Source organism: Gavia stellata, chromosome 10 (genome assembly GCF_030936135.1).
Source record: "Gavia stellata isolate bGavSte3 chromosome 10, bGavSte3.hap2, whole genome shotgun sequence".
NCBI lineage: Eukaryota > Metazoa > Chordata > Aves > Gaviiformes > Gaviidae > Gavia > Gavia stellata.
Genome location: NC_082603.1, coordinates 32,953,918 through 32,972,729, shown reverse-complemented (window position 1 = coordinate 32,972,729; position 18,812 = coordinate 32,953,918). Strand labels below are relative to the sequence as shown.

At 40.0% G+C, this 18,812-nt stretch overlaps 1 protein-coding gene across 9 annotated transcripts in view; it reads right to left on the bottom strand.

The window, feature by feature from the left end:
* The window catches only part of NFIA (nuclear factor I A), a 249,150-nt gene that overhangs the window by 108,330 nt on the left and 122,008 nt on the right, over positions 1 to 18,812 (bottom strand). For 8 of the 9 annotated variants that reach the window (XM_059821955.1, XM_059821956.1, XM_059821948.1 and 5 more), the window contains exon 3: positions 3,335 to 3,400. The exons of the other annotated variant lie outside the window; for it this stretch is intronic. In XM_059821955.1, the coding sequence (XP_059677938.1) occupies positions 3,335 to 3,400 (66 nt within the window). The remainder of the gene's footprint in view (positions 1 to 3,334; positions 3,401 to 18,812) is intronic. 9 annotated transcript variants of the gene reach the window in all.

The window sequence follows — 18,812 nt, the reverse complement described above, 5'->3', positions numbered from 1 at the left end:
AAAAATAAATGCCTAATATATCTGTAAATTTTTGCACTAAGGATCAGGTAAGTGACTGCCTGAAAACTATTCTGGCTTAATGAAGGCTGAAGAAAAGGCTAGAGTTGGTGTTAAAGCCACCACTGAGAGCAGAAGATGTCACCACCTTCTCTGTTTGTGATGATTCTGCTCCAGAAAATGCAACTGTAAAGCCCACTAGAAAAAAGGAGTGGCTCTAAAAAAGAAAAGCTTTTTTTTCCCATGAACTTCACTTTAGTGAAGGTTAGGCATACAGGCTTTCCAAAATAACACATACAATTTAAAATGATAAATTAAAATCTGTAGTAGGAGGCCTTCTTTTTCAGTGCTGTATAGTTGACCCTTTTGAACCTACATTACTCAAGGTATGCAAAATATATGTGTATAATAAATAGCTCTAGAATTTATGGAGTGGAACAGAAAGGATATTAACAGGCAAGTAGAGAGGCTGTATAACCCTCACAAGGCCTTTAAAGATTTATTTTTTTAAAATGAAGGAATGCATGCATGTAAAAGGTAGTACTTAATCGATACACTTCTTTGTGCCTTCCAGAAACACATGCAAAATGATTCCAAATCTGCCCTCAATCTGGTCATTCTGCTGTTAGCGTCAGTGGGAATAAGATTATTCACCACACTATTTTTCTCTGATTTAAAAAAAAAATTCCTCTCTGTGTGGGCTCATTCCCACTCTCAGTAAAATCAATTACGAGTCTCCCATTGACTCCGGAGGGATTTGGATCAGGCCCTGTGGAAGTGGGTCTACAGCAAGTGTAGAACAACGCAGTTAATATGATTTATTGTGTCCGTTTCTGTGCGTGCAGTTTTTCATTTTCTAAAGCCTGCAGTTTTGCTTTCATCCTCACGTTCAGTAGATAAGAGCTGCAGATCTGTGTTGATCTACACTCTGGGTACACTGCAAGCTGGGGGCTGTGTGTGCTGAGAATGAGCTCAGCGTCTGCCCAGGGGGAGCAACCCCTTTAGGGCCAACAGACTGCGTTAGATGCATTTGTAAAGAAAATCTCCCACACAGGCACTGCAAAAGGTGCGTAATCAGTTAGGAGGCTTCTGCTGTGGTGGGGAAAAATACCCTTTAGTAAAACTGAGAAAAAGAAAAATCCTTTTCCTGTTTATTAAAAAAAAAGTACCTTTTGCAGGTCACCAGTAAAGTTCCAAGAATTCACTAAAAGCTTGTTTTACAAGGAAGACTCAGGATCCAAAGCAGAGATATTTCATTTCACTAGGCTCTTACAGATTTTACATTATTAAACACTGATATTGCTGCTTTTCGGGGTGGTGGTTGAGTAACAGGCTTCCTTAAGACTAAGAAACTGCAGGGTAAGAAGAACTGTGGTTTCATAGCTGCGAAAGAAGATTATCTAAACATGAAATAATAACATGATTGGTGCCTAATACATTCTAAATTAAAATATGATTTAATAAACATAGACAACACATTCCCCGCAGAAAACCAGCAGAATTGGCAGAACAAAAATCACAGTTTAGTCAGTTCTTCTCTTAACCTCACAATCCTTTGGCTACAAATTAGAATTTCTGTGAACAGGATTGATAAGGGAAATTAGGCACCGTCTTTCAAAAACAACTAAAATGTTTTAAGATGGTATGTTTAGAGATGAGCAGCACAAAATCTATCAAAATATGACACCTTTCATATTTCAGTGGGAGGAAAATACAGGAACCCCAAAAGCCAAAATCTTACCAGGCCAATGAGTCCTATGTTCTATGCCCTATGATATATGCTGGTATTTTAAAGTTTTTTATGTACCTAAACCTCTTCTTCCCTTAATTCTATCTGCCGTTTAAACCCTGATCCAAATGCAGTCCGGATGCGAATGCAGCCCTTCAACCTCACTCCCACTTGCAGCTTGTTCAGTTGCTAATAAAGTCCCCAAAACACACACTAAACACATCTACAGCTGTACGGATTTGAGGCAGAAGCAGTTCTTTGCTCTGTGAAAGGGCAATCACAGTTGTGTTGCTACAGATCCAATATTTCTACATGAGATGGATTTACATATCCCAAAAACGGTGACAGGTTTTAGAGACGGAAACACTTCACACAAATTCTTTTCCGTGTATGCACAGTAGACCCCAGTAGAGTGGATCCCCCATCTACATTTAAGTCTTATAAAAAAAATCTGGTTATGGATAAAAAAAGTCAAGAAAAACTATTAATAATAATCACTTCCACTTTGGGAGACATTATTTTTAAGTCCTAAATATAAGCAGTAAAACAAAACTCAGTTGCCGATGGGCCAACAAAAATTATTGAGGTCTACCTTACTTAAACATAAAAAGGAAGAGAAGCTGTTCCCTTACACACGTACTTATCCTTTCACATACAGTCCCTACCGAAATTCCCCATTATTGAATTTTTTTTTTTCAGGCTGCTTTACAAAGCAAGCCATGGGTTCAGCAGAAGCTATTGCTTCTACTTTAAAACTGTCCCAGTTCAAAGAATATTAGTGTTCCCAAAAGTCACAGTCCTGCTGCTACTTTCAAATAAGATCAAGCCGCTGCCACCTGAAACAACGGTATTGTGAACATACAGAGAAGAAGGAGCAACAAGCTCTAGTTGAGCCTCCCTGCCCTGCTTATCCGTAGCACGCCGATAAAAAAATACAGACAACGCCGGTAGCACCTGTATCAGCCCCGCAGTGGGTACCTGCCTGAGCAACTGGCATGTTTAGAGGTGTGCAGTCCTGCCCTGAAACTGCGATGTTTGGGAGCGTTGCTGCTCAGTTTTGTTTAGCAGATTTTTGCAGTAGAGAACGGGTCTGCAGAAACATATTTCAAAGCAACCATTTTGTTTCGCGGGACTATCTGAGATCCTGTACTCTAAAATGATGGCTGGCCACATACCGAAAGTTAGGTACTTCAGTGTGTCATGTGAGAGCATCAATAAACAAAATGAAGTTAAAAGCACATGGATAAAAATGAAAGCGATGAAGCACACACCCCTAGGGGGTCATGACTCACGGCCCAGGGATTGAAAGCCTTTGCTACGGAGGAATAAGGATAAGGGTTGCATACAGCAGGCTCTTTTATGGCATCTCCCTAATTAAAATTTTTTTTTAAAGGAAAAAAATGTCTCTCTCCAGGACTGGAGAAACAAATGCTACCTTAGATTAGTGAAACAGTAGCATTTTAACTCTGAGGAGAGTGCACAACCTATTTGTAGCTATCGCGTGTCAATTATTGTGAATAATCTTTTTATATTAGACATAGGAAAAAAATCTTTATAAATATGGGCTGTTTTAATATCCCAAAGCAGGAGCAGCAGGTAAGAACTTACCATTTTCTGGCTGGTCCTTAATATCAGCTTCACTTGGCTGGCTGGGACTTTCAGATTGACTTGAATCTGAAAAACATAAAATACAGCCAAAAATTACAGGGTCTGCTGTGGAAAATAGATCAGAGGCGCCAGACTTCCTCAAAAGGCTGAGAGTACAAACTAAGGACAGGAGTGTTGCACTAGGACATGATAATGCAAAAGTCCCGTGCCTAGGTAATATTTTTGCAAGGAAAAAAAAAGGGAATCTTGTTTACGGCACTACACAGAGTGCTTGGTGTGTGTGTTAGCATAAATTAAGCTTTGAGAATCCTTCTTTTTAGAGAAGGCATATTTAAACTACTCTCCTACATGTTTTTTATAATGCAGCCTCTATGTTGTATACAAACCAGAGCCTTAATCCAACACATAGTAAAGTCTCAAAACATATTTTCAAGCAGGCGTATAAAGGTAACTAAGCAACACTACAAAGTCATGGAGATGGTTGTCTACACATTTCTGGAACAAAATCTGCAAAACTGATAGAAGAGCTGATTTTCGTCATACTTTCACAGTGGTTACAGTAGTACGAGATCACTGAAATGTACGGCATTGCCCCTGATTTGCCGGGGTATAAATGAGACCAGATACTGGATGAACTGCTTTAGAACTTGAGCAAATAATGGGTCCTACAAACTCCAGCTAACACTCTCCGACGAACACAATTTATTTGCCTAAAATAATAAAATGACCTATAAAAGGATATGGGTAAATACAAGTGCTTTGCATTTTTTACACATTATTAACTCTATTTTATGTGAAGATGATTGCTTCAAAAATTATTCTTAGTAGAAGCTTTAGTCAAATAGTGTTTTCCTTCTTAATTATTTCTGTCACTATGAATTTGGAAAAAAGGTCCCTTTACCTGTGTGGAAAAATATTAAAAAAAAAAAAAAAAAATCCCTCAAATTACTGTTTTTGCAATTAATACAAAAAGATTTCTTTTTTTTCCCTCAGAAATTCTTCTGTGATTTATTGATCCCATGAAAAAAGTTTTTGCTGTGAAACAAAACTTAGGAAATGAAACCACTTGCTACTGCATCAAAACCACCCCCAATCGTGGCAAACCTATTTTCTGACTTCACCTTGACTTTGCAGAGTTTAGAATTAGCTGTCTGAAATTTGACCACATTTCAGTGAGAAGTCAATGCAAGATCAAAAGGTCACGACACTTAACTGTGATTAAATTGAAAATCTTACTTCTATTGCAACAGAGTGATAACACCACCCCTTCTTTTTCTTTGAGGTATTAATAGCGCTGGAAGAAGCAGTACTACTAGTGACCTTGGGTCAAGCAATGCTAATTTATTGCTTTAAAAAGGTTCCTTGCTTTTAAGCAAATGAAGATTTTAATTACCGCAGAGCACTATAAAGAAAATGCCTATTTTAAATATTCAAATTTTTTTTTTACCTGCTGACTGTATGCATTAGGTATCATTCAGAAGCTTAGAGGACAATCTTGTATAAATTAAAAACCACAAGTAAAAAAAAGTGCTCACAAAACAAATTTTGATAAATTTCAGAATATAAACATTCAGAATATTTAGTAAAGAAAGCTTCAGTCCTGATACTTCTATTTAAAATCAATGAAATTCTCCTAAAAATTTGTATGTTTCCCAGTGTGTCCAGAAGCCATTTCCTCTCTTTTGTATTTATTATTTTTAATAATTTCTCCAATGAAGCTCGGTGAAAAAAATTATTCTCAATTCTGCAATTTTGTTTTAAGTATCGCTCTTCTGAGTCATCTTTAACCGAAGCTCAGCTCAGTGACAGCAGATAGACTACCCGGTAATATGCACAGTGCTGTTATATTCTGGACACCAGATTTTGGCAAGAAGCTTCATGTTTCCGATACCACAAAGGTAGAAACAAAGGTAAAATATTAGGAATGTAAAATGTTTAGTTAACAGGCAAAGTCAACATTCAATGGATTTCATTTTACAGGGCAGGCATTAGGCTTTCGCTTATTTTTTAGGTTTTTCTTTTCCTCCAGCAAGCCATGGTTCAATCAGCGTTTGGGCTTTATGTTTAAAGTAGGGTCAGAATTCCACAAAAATTTATATATTTGAAAAGGTTACTGCAGCAATATAGGACTGAAGGCATGTTTTCCTTTCAAAATTTTCAACAATCCAGCGAGAGGGACAAGGGCTCAGTGGCCGCCGCGGGAGCTGGGCTCGGCGCTGGCGCTCTCAGCCCCCAGCCTGGCACCCTCGCTCCCCAGCGCAGCCCCGCAGCCGGTGGGCAGCACACAGAGCGGGAGCTGCTCCTGGATTTTGAGAAACAAAGTACTTTTGTTTGCGTTGAGTGCTGTTTTTCCAACACCAAAGCTAGTGGCACAAGAGAGACTAGACTCTACTGGCTGCAGGACATTTGTTTGCATACTGAATCTTAACTTTCTTCTTTTATTACTCTGGCTACTGCGATAACATTTTTCCTAATTCTGTTTTCCTGCAACCCACCCCTTCTGCTGAAATTAAATATTAATTTCTTAACAAGACAACAAAGGGTTTAAGCACTGTTCTTCATAGAGGCACGGGGCAATAAAATGCAGAATGAGGTGGAATTAAAACCAATCTATACTGCGGTAGAGATCACGGGAGGCTACCGAAAACATGTACTGGGCAAGCGTATGCTCAGCATTGTTATGCAAGGTGGCATCTTGTGGAAACCCCAGATAAGAAGACTGAGTTAAGGCACTTAGCCAAAATGTTTATATGCAGAATTTTGCTTCCCTGATTTTATTCAGATGCTGCAGATGATCCGGTACATATAAATGTGCCGCCACATGGTTAAGGGATTGGCAAAATCAGAGCCGTTGTATTTTACAGTCTTGCCTAGGACGAGAGAGTCTTGCTCAGCCTCCACCGCTCGCTCTCTGCTTTTTCAGCAGTTGGCAGTAACTCCTGTCGGGGCTTTTTTGTTGTTTTGCACATGGAAACTTTAAAATTCCGGTTTTCTGAATGTTTAGTGTTTTGTGGGCTCAGCTACGACGGGAGGGGGAATGTCTGTCCTGCTGAGTCAGTTAGCCAAACAGGTGACCAGAGGAATAAATTAATTTTTGCCCATACATAATTGATATAAATGGAAGATCGTTTTCATAAGCATTTGCATTAAATCAATAAAATCACTTACTATAGAGCAGTTTAACAATTCATTTGATTTTCTCTTTTCTATATATTTGATAGCCACTCTGCAAAACAGTATACACTTTATGCCTATTTTCTTTAGCAACAACACTGCCAGTTAAATTCTACCACCTGCAATAATTAGAGCCATTGGAAAACATACAAAACAAAATATACAGTAGATGCGAGCCCCTCTTGAATCCACGGCCCCCTGCGGCAACGAGTTTCATTGGTGCCTTAAGCTAAGGCTGGTAGGAAGCCAAAGAATCTGTATATTACAATAAAGTGCATGTTATTAAGGGGAGGATTTAAATGATTTCAGATGGAGTTGGAAATATTATAGTGAGGAACCACTATTAAGATTGCTGATTTAAAAAAAAAAAAAAATCACCAAGGAATCTAGTTTTATGTTTAAGGAAGCTTAACCTTGAATAGCACAATGGGTTTTATTTGGGGGCTTTTTTAGTTAAAGAAAAGTTAGTGGTTGGAATTTTTAACCCTGAACTAGCTGGAGTTAGCATGAGTATGTACACTGGAGTCAAGGTTACTGGACAAGAGAAGCTCAAGGGGATCTGGATCAACTGTAATCATGGGGAAACAGGATAAAAAGCATGCTGAAGCTATTTTACTCTCTATTTCCAAGAATCAACTATGATTAAGGGATAAAGAAAAAAACCCCAACAAAACAGGCTAGTTTTTCCAAAGTAGCATTTCCTACTACGTCTCTCTTCTCTGTTCCTCTTTGGATCTTAAGCATATGCTACCCCAGTGCGACCGAGGTGGTTGCGCCCGACACCCAGGTCTGCCTGATCTCAAACTGTAAGCAGGCAAGGACCTTCAGCTCCAGGATGGAAGCTCTGGACTTTTCCATACGCAATTTTCCTTTTCAGCTGCAGCAGGAGCACAGCTCCAGCCGGGCTGCACGACGGCTGCGTGGAAGCAGGGCTTGTGGCGCTGGAGGGGAGCGCTCCATTGTTTGGAAAGAATAAAACCTTCCCAGGAAAGTCTGGCCCGTGGACAGGTCCAATGTCAACAGACTGACAATGTTGTTCTTTTTCATAGACCGTGACACAGACGGTGAAGAGTTGTTACACTCCTCCACCAAAAAAGCCCGCCTCGAGTGTCATGGCATTTCCCGGTGCTAAACCACTTCATGGCTACCTGACTTCGGAGAAACGGGACACTTTCTTGGGCGCTGGCACTTTCTCCACACGCCGTGTTTCCTAGGGCGTGCTGAATCCAGCTTGGGGTGGCAGTGACCTACAGGGACCGGCCTTATTGTTTGCTGGTCTGCACAAATGGAATTAACGGGTGTCAAGAGTATTTTTTACCTATGTAGAGCCAGTCCCCACCAGAAACTGAGCCCGCGCTAGCAGCCAGCGTGCTAATTCCGGTGCAGATGCATCTATCCTCTGAACAGTAAAGGTGATCCCCGCATAGTAGAGGAAAAGAATTACCGGCGATGCCAGATGAGCAAGGCTGCACTGCCACTGCCCATGCTGAGCCTGCTCTGCAGCTAAATAAAGCGGGCTCCCTCTCCTCCGCTGCCAGCCCAGCACCTCGCAGAAGCACCGCAGAAGTGCACAAGTTAAATTTTCCATTCATATCATGTTTTTGGGGGGGGAAATATTGTATAATAAACTGACATATTTTATTCAAGTTTCAGAGTCCTATTTGTAATAAAAAATTTATATGGCTGGGTTGTGTTCATGCAATAAATTTTTCATCTATAATTTTGGGCATGGATTCTACCAAAGATTTATATACGGTAAAAAAAAAAATCTATATCATGCTCCTTTATATACAGTCTTACATGGTGAGCTTAAGGGATTTACAAACAGAAACCAGCTCCAGGACTGAGGCTTTTTTACACTCACTTTCCCTTCATTATACATTATAATATAAACACATAGGGATTGCTCCATATATGCTACAATTATTATTTACGGCTATTTTGGTGGCTACTACTATTTCTTTTAAGGAAGGCCTGGCTCTCCGTTTAACTCCAGCCATCGCTTTCAAGTCAACTTTTATAGGGAGTTCAAAGTGCTTCATTATCATACACCTCACCCTCACACATGTACATATCCGTACCAGATTTCCAGGTTTATTTCATACCCCCCTGTACCGTACGCCCCATCCCCGCAGCTCTCGAATAAGGTTCTGCAGTGGTAAAATCCCTGCGGTGCCAGCCTGGTTTTTTTTATAAGGCGAGGACTCTTAATTCCTGTACACTGGGAAAGAGATTATCTTTGATAATGGAAATGTAAATCAAAGCTTGCTGTTGTTTATTCCAGACAGACATTTGTGTGTTAAGTCTGTTTATCAGGCAACACTTTGTCTAAGCCAGGAAGTAGTCAGCCTTTGTAACAAGATGTATGCAAATGATTTTCCCATGAGCCCTTGCCACAAAACTTTTGTGGCAAAACCCCTCCTTGTTACTTCACCAGTAAGACGCTACTAAGCTACCCCATAAGTAGACTAGCAACAAAACAGCTAGCTAGACTATGCTGATGAGTTTGAATGAGACCAAAACATGTGCCCGCAGTCTGTTGCTCGGTATTGTAAGCAGACTTTGTGTATTACATCTGTTTATCAGGCAACACTCTGTCTGCTGGGGCGGCTTTGTAGCAAGGTAGATGCAAACAAAGATCTCCACAACTCCCCGGCTAACTTTTTTTGGGCACTGAAATTCCCGATTACTTTCCTCCTCGCAGGAAACAAGAACGGGAAACTTCACCGTGCGGCTGCGAGACCCTAAAGCTGTGTCAAACTGGTTTCATTTTAAATCAACTTTCTTTGTTCTCACAAGCCCATAAATGATTTACTGCTATCGTGTGATAGCCTAGAATGTGGGGAATCTGTGTATTCCCATATTTGTTCCTTGATATTACAAACAAGTATTTGATTCACTTCTAAATGTTTGTTTTTAAAACAGTTTACAGCCTTTGATTCCTGCTTACTGATTCATTTCTGGAACATTTTCTATTTATTCCTTTGCAGTAGCAAACGTTAATTTTGACTTAATTCAAATTGTCATCAAAGGCTTCCTTAAGAAATCCCAGAGCACAGATTTTATTTGTTATAATAAAATATTCTTAAAGTAAACATCGTGCGACTGTGTTTTTTTAATTCCAAGAGATACAAAAATCCGTTACCCAAAGGATTCGAATTGGTTCAGCCCTTTTTCCTAGACAAAATAAACACTTTAGGACTTTACTTGTTTGTATTCTCCTCAGTGGTGCTGTATGCATCACCAGCTAAAAACAAAGAAACTTTTAGCTGCTCAGACAAAATGCAGAAGCTCCCCAAACAACGAAGCGGGGGGGTGGGGAAGCATTCAGAAAGTCTGACAGTCCATTCAATATAGGGATGATGGCCATAATGCATCCAGGGTCCCCTTGCTAATTAAATATGCATTGGCACAGTTTTGATCGATGCAAGCCATGGATCAGATGACACACCTGCAAAATCTTGAGCCCAGAGCTCCCAGGAAAAGGAAAATACAGGCTGTCTCCTTATCTTTGTTTTCAAAGGCTCTCAATTTCTGTGCTTAGATATCTAATTTAATTCTCTCACCCCTCAGCAAACTGGATTAGGAAAGTCAATACTGCCATTGTGCATCGACAGGAACACACAGCTTTCCTTTTATTCAATTTAGCCATGACCTTTAGACAAAGATAATGACAACTGTCTAAAAGTAAGGTAAGGCCTTAAGGAAGACCCTGCAGCGGGGCCCCTCTCGCTTTCTGCGGCTCCTCCGCCCGGGAAGAGCCCACCAGACATGGAGCAAATTCAAAATAAATTTTCTCCCCGGACTGCAACGACTAGCTTGGCGGAGCGGCACCCTTGGCCGCGAAGAGCTCTGTCCCACCCCAAGGAGCTGGGACACCTCGCTGCCGGCGCGGGACGGCGGCCGGACCCTCGCGAGCCATTTGCCGAGAGGAGGCAACGTCTCCGGAGGAAGCATGTGTGCCAACAGCAAGTGCCAAGCACTTGCACGAAGAGGGACTGCGCTGTCCTATTTTTTCTGTAGCTGTTAGGGAAACAGGGAAACGGAAGGGTCAGGCAAGTGTCGGCGGTAGCACTAATTTCTAATTTCTGGCTCCGGTACTTGGGAGGAATTGTAATCCTAGAGCTAAGCGCACAGCACGGAGAGCCGCACACAACCGCGCTTTGCTGCGGCAGAAGGAGGAACCGGCACGCGGATTTTCCTGGAGCTGAGCTGAAGCCAATGGAAATGACATTACTTTCCAATAGGTCTCGCATCAGTATTTTTACCAGCCTTCCTACATTAGATAGCATCTTTCTAATACATCCGTAAGGAAAGGACAGAGAACATGCTCTAAGCTAACAAACAGCTATCATCAGACAGTAATCCACTTTGGTACCTACAGATACAGGTCGTACCTGAATCAGTGATTTAAGAATATAAAAATTCATATTCATTGAGCAGCCCAGCGCCACAAAATGTTAGCTTCCATGCTGCACAATGTTTAATTCTGCAGTATTTTTTTAGCTGCATTTAAAAATATACTTGGCATTTCTAGCTGTGGACCAATATTTTTCTCATGTCTTTTTATACAGATTTGGAGGGAAAGATATTTGTTATGGAAAAAAATATGTGCAAAGTTGGATTGCTAAGTTTCTGTAATCTTTGGAAATAAAAAAAAGCAGCCTATGTAAGAGCTACAAGAAACCATATGGATCAACAAGAGCTGCCCTCATATCCCTGGGAAATATAAATTAACCTACATTTCATCATCATAAACCCCAAAATAAAAAATCTAATTAGAGTCTCTACCCTCAGATTCACTTCTAGAAAATTTGCTTATCCCCCTCACAAAATGATTTACAGTACTTACATCCATTTCTTCAGAGTGATTTAAATTTATTGAATCATTTCAATTTTTAGAGAGCTTCCATTTGGATCTGTATGGGTTTCTAGACATATGCAGTGCTCAGTTATTTAAAATTAATTGCAGTACAATAATTTTAAATTGCTTCACACTATACGAATCTCAAGTGCTTTGAAATATTTGAACCATTCTATTTAGAAGACATCAAACTTCTGAGCACATGCATCAAAGAGTTGTTTTAAAAGCCGAAGGGCCATACTGATGATCCCAAAGTGCAGGTGAGCATGGCTCTGGGCATGCTCAGAGCACACAGATCTGAATTTATAGAACAATTCAACAAATTTTGTCCGAATGTCAATCTTTAATTAACAAAAACGGATTATGTAATAATGTCAAACCACTAAAAAATTTCTAAAACTAGAAAAGCACTGTTATAAAATAATGGCATACATTAAAACTATTATTACTTCTAATATATATTTATAGAACATCCTTTTATCCTGGAAATTAAAACATCTTATTAACATTAAGCTAAGCTTTACAATACCTCTGTGGGAAAGGTGAGCATAACTATGCCCACTTTACACAGGGATGAAGGAGGCACATAGAGGTTAAGTGATTTACCTTCAGAGGCACAGTTACTAAAAGGAGTAAAAAGCGGCTGAGCTCTCAAGCTGCTGCTCTAGATAATAAAGTATCATTCCCACCAATACTGCCATTACAAAGGCAACGGCACTGACCGCTTAGGAAGCCTTGAACTACATTATATAGAAAATGACTTGTTAGAGTGGATCCAAAGTCACCTAGAAGGGATATTTCCAGCCACTCTCAGCTTCTGTTTCACTTGCTTTTTTTTTTCTTATTAGGTATTTTGGGAAACAAGAAATAATTTCTACATTCCTCTCCAGACTATTTTCTAACTCAATTTAACATTAACAACAGTTTTAGGGTGACTCAATAGCTGGTTTTGTAATGCCTGACTTCATGTATAAAGGCAAGTGAAGGTGAAACTGTGCGATGAACAGATCTCGTAGCTTTGGTCAAAGTCTGCAGGTCTGCTTCTACGCAATTTTACACTGGTGAGTAAACCAACATCAGCAAAGCAGGATTATGGCCACCATATGGTGAGACTCCATTGGCGGTAGTACAGTCACCCAATTAATCTCTATCCCCCACCATCCCCTTGTTATTTATTTATTGTGACAAACTCATCCTTATGAGACCCAAGGCAGGGAGCTGCATATTCCCAGGCTATTCTCGTCACTGCCCATCCTCATTCTTTATCTGCGCTGCCCAAGCAGTAGCTGGCGGTCTGGTACCACTCCTCTGGCCAAGATGCACGGTGCTACAAGGTCACGACCAAGGAGGCTCTCGAGATACTCCGTAGCAGGCAGGAATAAAGAATTGTTCAAACCTGCCTGCCATCAAAAAGCCAAATAAAACCCACTCCCTGACAACGAGCACAGCCTTCTTAAACTGCTTCCCAAAGCTCACCTTTTTAACATCACACAAATAACCTAGCTGTTTCGGGAGACCATCAGTGTGTTCATATATTTCAGCCTGTGCCTCTTGCTAAGTTCTCTCTGCAGCTGGAGCTGTTCAAGACTTCGTCAGCCAGGAAAAACAAAGAAAAACCCTCACCAAACCAACAAACTGGGCAAAAGCCCGGACCTCCTCCTCCTTTTTCAACCTCTCCCGCTTCCCTTTCTCCTAAAGGACAGGTGTAAAATCTTCCTATGATTAACTGAAAATTCAGGTAGGAATCTATACAACAAACAGAATAAAGAATACTTAAAACGAGCTAGTATCTCCAAGAATGGGCCCATTTTCCCTATTAAGGATTATTCTATTTCACACAGGGAAAAACAATGTTAATAATAAAAATATGTGTGGTTATTTAAGCAATAAACAAAAGGTGAACTAATATTCCATGCAGTTTTTGTCAATAACAGATTAATATCATGTTACAGATGGGGCAATCTGAACCAAGTTTAGGTACCATTTTTTTATTATGGATCTACACTAGCAGACCCGTTTTCACAACTCTCTCTCATTTTGATGTACCTGACACCTTTCCTCTTGGCTCCCATTTCAGCCCCTGTTAAGTACATATTTGGTTGTAGTGGCCAATATTTTTTTTTTTTTTTTCTGGCAGACGTGTTTTCCTTGTTCTGTGCACTCTGAGGAGTTCAACGTGGCATGTGAAAAATTTCCATTTCAGGTTTTCTTAAGCTTTATGCAAAACTAAAGTGCTGGCAAAAATACATAGATAAATAAAATTATACAGCAGAAAAAGCTGCTCAATAGTTCCCTTTCCTCCATCCCTACCTTCCTCTCTCTCGCCTTTTTTTCTGAAAACAATTGCAGAAATATTGCCATCAGCCCAAAGCCTTTCTTGAACTGAGAAGACAGAGGATTTTGCCCACAAAGAATTGCCACTGATTGCCACTCCGTGGATATGTTTCTACTCTCACAATATTGTAGACTGCGAAGAAGAACAGAGAATTACCATAAAAATCAGGACGTGTTTTGTTGCATCAGTATCATGTTGGCATCAACAACATAGACTCGGGCAGAAAAAAAAGGAGCCTTTTGGTAGGCAGCCTACTTGTTCTGTGTTTCTGCTATGTTTGTAAGCCACGCAAGTGGAAGATAAAGTTAAAACTCAGAAGTAACATCCTGCAGGCTCGGTACAGAGCCACCACGCTGAGTTACAGCAAAATCTAAGGTATGATGGCCATAAATAATGGAGAAATGGAACTGTATCTACATCTCAAAGGACAGCGGATCATTACAAATATATGAAAGAGTTGGGCATATATATATAAGGTAGGATTCCCTCCCCACCGCCCCCTCCCCCCACCATTGAAAAAGATGAAGCTTAATGTGTTGACTCTGAAAATACAACCTAAAATACATTTTCACTTGGTCCCAGTGCTGCAAAACTGAATTTTGAGGAAGAAAATTAAAACCAGAAAAGTCCAGAGCTCTCAAAACCCGTAACTAGATTGTGTAGACAAAATTTTAATCAAACTTTTAAAGCCATGGTTATGATCTGATGAACAGACAGCTTGACTTGATTACATTTTTAAGTTTCAGTTTCTATTTCTGTTTTAAGATGAAAAAGATCATAGAGTGTCAGAAATTTGAATACTGAATAGCAAAAGCTCTTGCAGGTTTAGAAAGCATATAGAAAAGCTGGCAAAAGAAAACGCTATTCCATTGCCACCATCTGCTTTCTGGCATATTGAAGAAACTTTACTAACAGCAACATTTTCTTGCATTAGAATATCTGCTAATTAGTTTTGTTGTAAATTTTTTTTTTAAATTACCTTTTACACAGAAGGCAAATAGCCAGTTTTTTGGCTGGCTACACCTTACACTACGTCTGATAACATTTTCACATTAAGTTCAGTTTACCTCACATTTTTTCTATCAAAATCCTATCTTGAGCATAGTCAAAGCCTGCAAAAACTTTGCCTTGCTGAGACTAAAGAAAAAAACATCAAACATACGAAGTGTTAAAAATCGCTGAATAACTCAAAGGAAAAAAGATAATTTTGAAGGCGTTTTGGCTGAAATCTATTTTCCTTTGAATTGCATGAGTGTTTTAAAATGTTAAAAACACTACAGAATGACTAATGAATGTAAAAGAATGATAAAGAGTATGGGTCCAGTTATCAGTGATGTGCCTAAAACAAAATAATTTTGGACAGTCTGCCATGCAAATATTGACTAAAATTTCATAAATAATGTCTGCAACAAAGGGAATCCTGCAAAGGAATATTCTGTTGTACTTAATGCATTGTAGAGTGTGCCTTTTAGCAAGCAGTACGTTACAGAGCCTGAACACTTCAGTTGGACAAAAAAAGCTAAAATTTTCCAGATAAAAATATTACTAATGTTTTCTTTTCAGAAACAGACCTTCCAAAAAGTTAAAGGTACAGTGTTACATTTGGAAAATGGTTCACTTAGAAGTTGACTTTTCGAAAGAAAAAAGAGTTGTCCAAAAATTAAAAATAGACCAAATGTAACCACCTCATTGACTTATGACTATTTCCTCTGCCAATTTTAACAGTATTTTCACCCAGTTATTTTCTGGCAGAGCAGAGATTCTTCTTTTACTGAAGTAAAATGCAAAGACATTAAGTCTATCACTGCCCTGGGCCAAAGCTGAGAGACAGCAAAGATTTTCTTGAAGCACTTCTTAGGACCTAGTTCCGTCTCGGTTGCAGAATCCGACTGCATTCTGCATATAGGGCTAGAAATAAAGATGCAGTCCTGTGAGAATGATCACAGCACACAGTTTTATATCAGGCAAAGTAGGCAGGAAGGGCTCAGAAACTACTTTCAACGTCTCAGCATTTTAGTCATTTTATTACTTTTTAAATAGCGTTAAAATGTGAAGTCAAAATGAGGAACGAAATGGGAAGTTGCATTAACAGCTCCAGATTACTTGCATCTACACTGACATATTGTGCTATGTGTCATCACAAACAACCCAGTCACTTTTTCTGAAAGTCTACTAAAAAAATTAAACAATCAGGGCTACACTTAAACCTTCTGCATGTGTTTTCAAAAATTTAATTTCTGAGAAAAATTTCACAGCCACAGAGATGACAAATAACAAAGATATTTTACATTTCTAAAGCATCTTTCATCCAAGATCAAAGAACTTCATCAACATTAATTCTCAAAATACTCCTTTGAAATAGAAGTACTATTATCTTTATCTAACTTGATCTATTTTCTTTATAAAATGCTAGTTACTGTAGTATCTCTCTAGGCAGAGCATGACTCTATAGGTTAAGTAACTTGACCAGAAATACTTACTAATCAGTGGCAGAACTGACAATGATCATGTTCAGGAGTCAAGAATCCTAAGCCCTTCCTCCTTCCTAGGCTAATTAAAAACATATACACGCGAACTGACTTAAGGTGGGCAAAAAAACCCCTCTACCGTCATGGGATTGAGGTGCCACCAAAGTATGTGAAGTATCTGGAATTGGAAGGCACATAAAACAGCTGGTAGGGAATGCTGTCATAGCATAGGATAGATGGACAGATCGATAGGTATGTGAGGGTAACAAATTATATATGAAGAGAACGAGCATGCATTTACTATTTTCAAAACCTTTTGGAAAAAATTAAGTCAAACTTTCTTAACAAAGACGAAAAGTCTCCCCACGGAAGCATGCACAGCCCAGTGAGAAAGGGAAACGCCGGCAGACGGAAGTGCTGCCTGCTCTCCCGCCGAGGCTGTCGCCGCGGAGGGCTGACGCCCCGAGCTCAGAAAGAGCAGGGGTTTACCGGCTGCACCACTGGTCACCCACAAAAAGATTGGTGGGGTATGGGGCAGGGTCTGAGGCTGAAGAATTTGTTTAACACTAAACTTACGATTATTTAAAAATAAATTACAGGCTGTGTTACAAACCATATAATTCAGTCTTTGGGCCAAGCTTATTCTTGACATAACCCAACTGGAATTGCACTTGGGATAAATTTAGCACAGTATTTTCATAAGGCTCCTTTTCTTATCATTACTGCAATCAGTTCATATGTGTCTATAAATGATATTCTCACGTCTGCTTTGTAATGTGGATAAAATGTTATCGACTATGTTCTGCCGCATCAGAAAACAACGTACGCTCTCTGAATGTGCACGGTACCTACTTTTGATAAAAGCAGCCCCCGTTTTGAGAGGTGTGTTTTATAATCCTTTGTGGTTTTGCAGCAGAGGAGCTGTTGGACAATGAAGAAAAACATTTCAGCTCCCCTGAAAGTTTGACTGTTCCTTTTCAAACAATACAACACAAGATTTGGGACATACTGCTGACACAGCAACATCAGTGCCTCAAAGAAACTGTGGGAAATGTCAAATTTATGGTCCTATGGGTGATTGGTGGAAGGTTTTTTCCCCCCCTTCAGCAAGCCTCTGTCAAAAACAGAGCCTCTAGAAAGTTTTTGGCTACGTCCCAGCAAAGCAGAAGGAAGCTGTATCCCACACTTCCCTTGGGACTTAATGAAATATACAGCCTCTGGGCTTCTTTCAATTTGGTCTTTCAGATTGCTAAACCAGTGAAAGAAGGATCCTAGCTGTCACAAACGTCACATGTTTGGGGTCACCTGCTGCTCGGGGGTTCTCATGCCAGTTGTTGACATAATAAGCACCCCTTACACTTTAATTACAATTCACAGTGTGCAAACTCTGCAATCTGCTTTAAGGCAGACAGTCTTTTAAATCAACACTAAATTCTACTACTGTTCGAGCAGAAATGCGAGGAAAAAGATGTCCAGCTGACTGAATAATTGTATTCAAATATTTGTGATCCCGAAGAAAAGTAAGCACTATCCAGTGAAAAGAGCAACTGTATTGCCTGTAACACTTCAGAAAGCATAGTTAAAACTAGACTTGCTTCTCACAGTCACGCAGACGACGCACGTGAGACATTTTCATTTGATGAGCTCCTACCGTCGGCAGCTCTTGCCGAAGCTCCTGCGAGCGCAAACCTGAGCACCCAGCTGTGTTTGTCCCCGAGCGCGAAGCAGGCTGGACACAATGCCGGACGCTGGGATCGTCTATGGGAGAGAAATTCTCAAGCCTTCAGTATGAATTTCAACAGGACTTGTGCAATGAAAGCCTAAATAGGAAGACTTGTTTGTTTTATTCTGGAATGCTTTATTTAGTCCGGTACAAGAAACATTGGGTCTACTTAAAAATACTTATTATTTTGAGAAAGAGATGAGAGTCCTTCAGTTTCCTTGACCACTACCTCTTTTTTAACTGTTACTCTTACTCCTAATAAAGACATATCAAGACCACCAAACTTAAATAAATTATACCATCCACAGAGGAATAAAAGACTCCTCTCCTTACATGTTAGAGAAAATCCATTTTAGCATTCGTGCATCTAAAAATGCCTCCAGCCAATTATATTATTTACAATGCCTTGGTTGAATCCATCTTTTCCCATGGAAACAAAAAGAGCAGGAGAGCGGACGTGCGCTCCAGGAGTACTTCTAGAAGAATTTCTACGTTCTCTCTGTTAGAAACGCTGTTAACTTGTGGGCTGACGGTTATGGATCACACTGTCCACACAGGAAAGTATTCAGCTTCCCGGTGGCAGCACAACCTCCAGCAGCTGCACTCTGCACGCATCTCAGAGAAACAAAGGAGAAGTCAATAGCGCAATATGAGGGCCCATTCCTATTTAAATCAACAGGAGTGACTTTGGCCATAGGAGAAGGCTGCTGTTGTCCAACTGACTTCTTAGAGGAAAAACCCGATGGGTTTTCACCACATTCAATAGGCAAGTGCTGGCAAGCCGCTCTTTTCCCCTCGGCCGAATGGGACCCAACCTCCTCCTGCCGCCTTTCCCGTCGCCTCTCTCCCTCCTTGCTCACCGTATCAGCGACCTCAGATAAACTCGAAACGTTTTGAAATTATCATCAGACTGT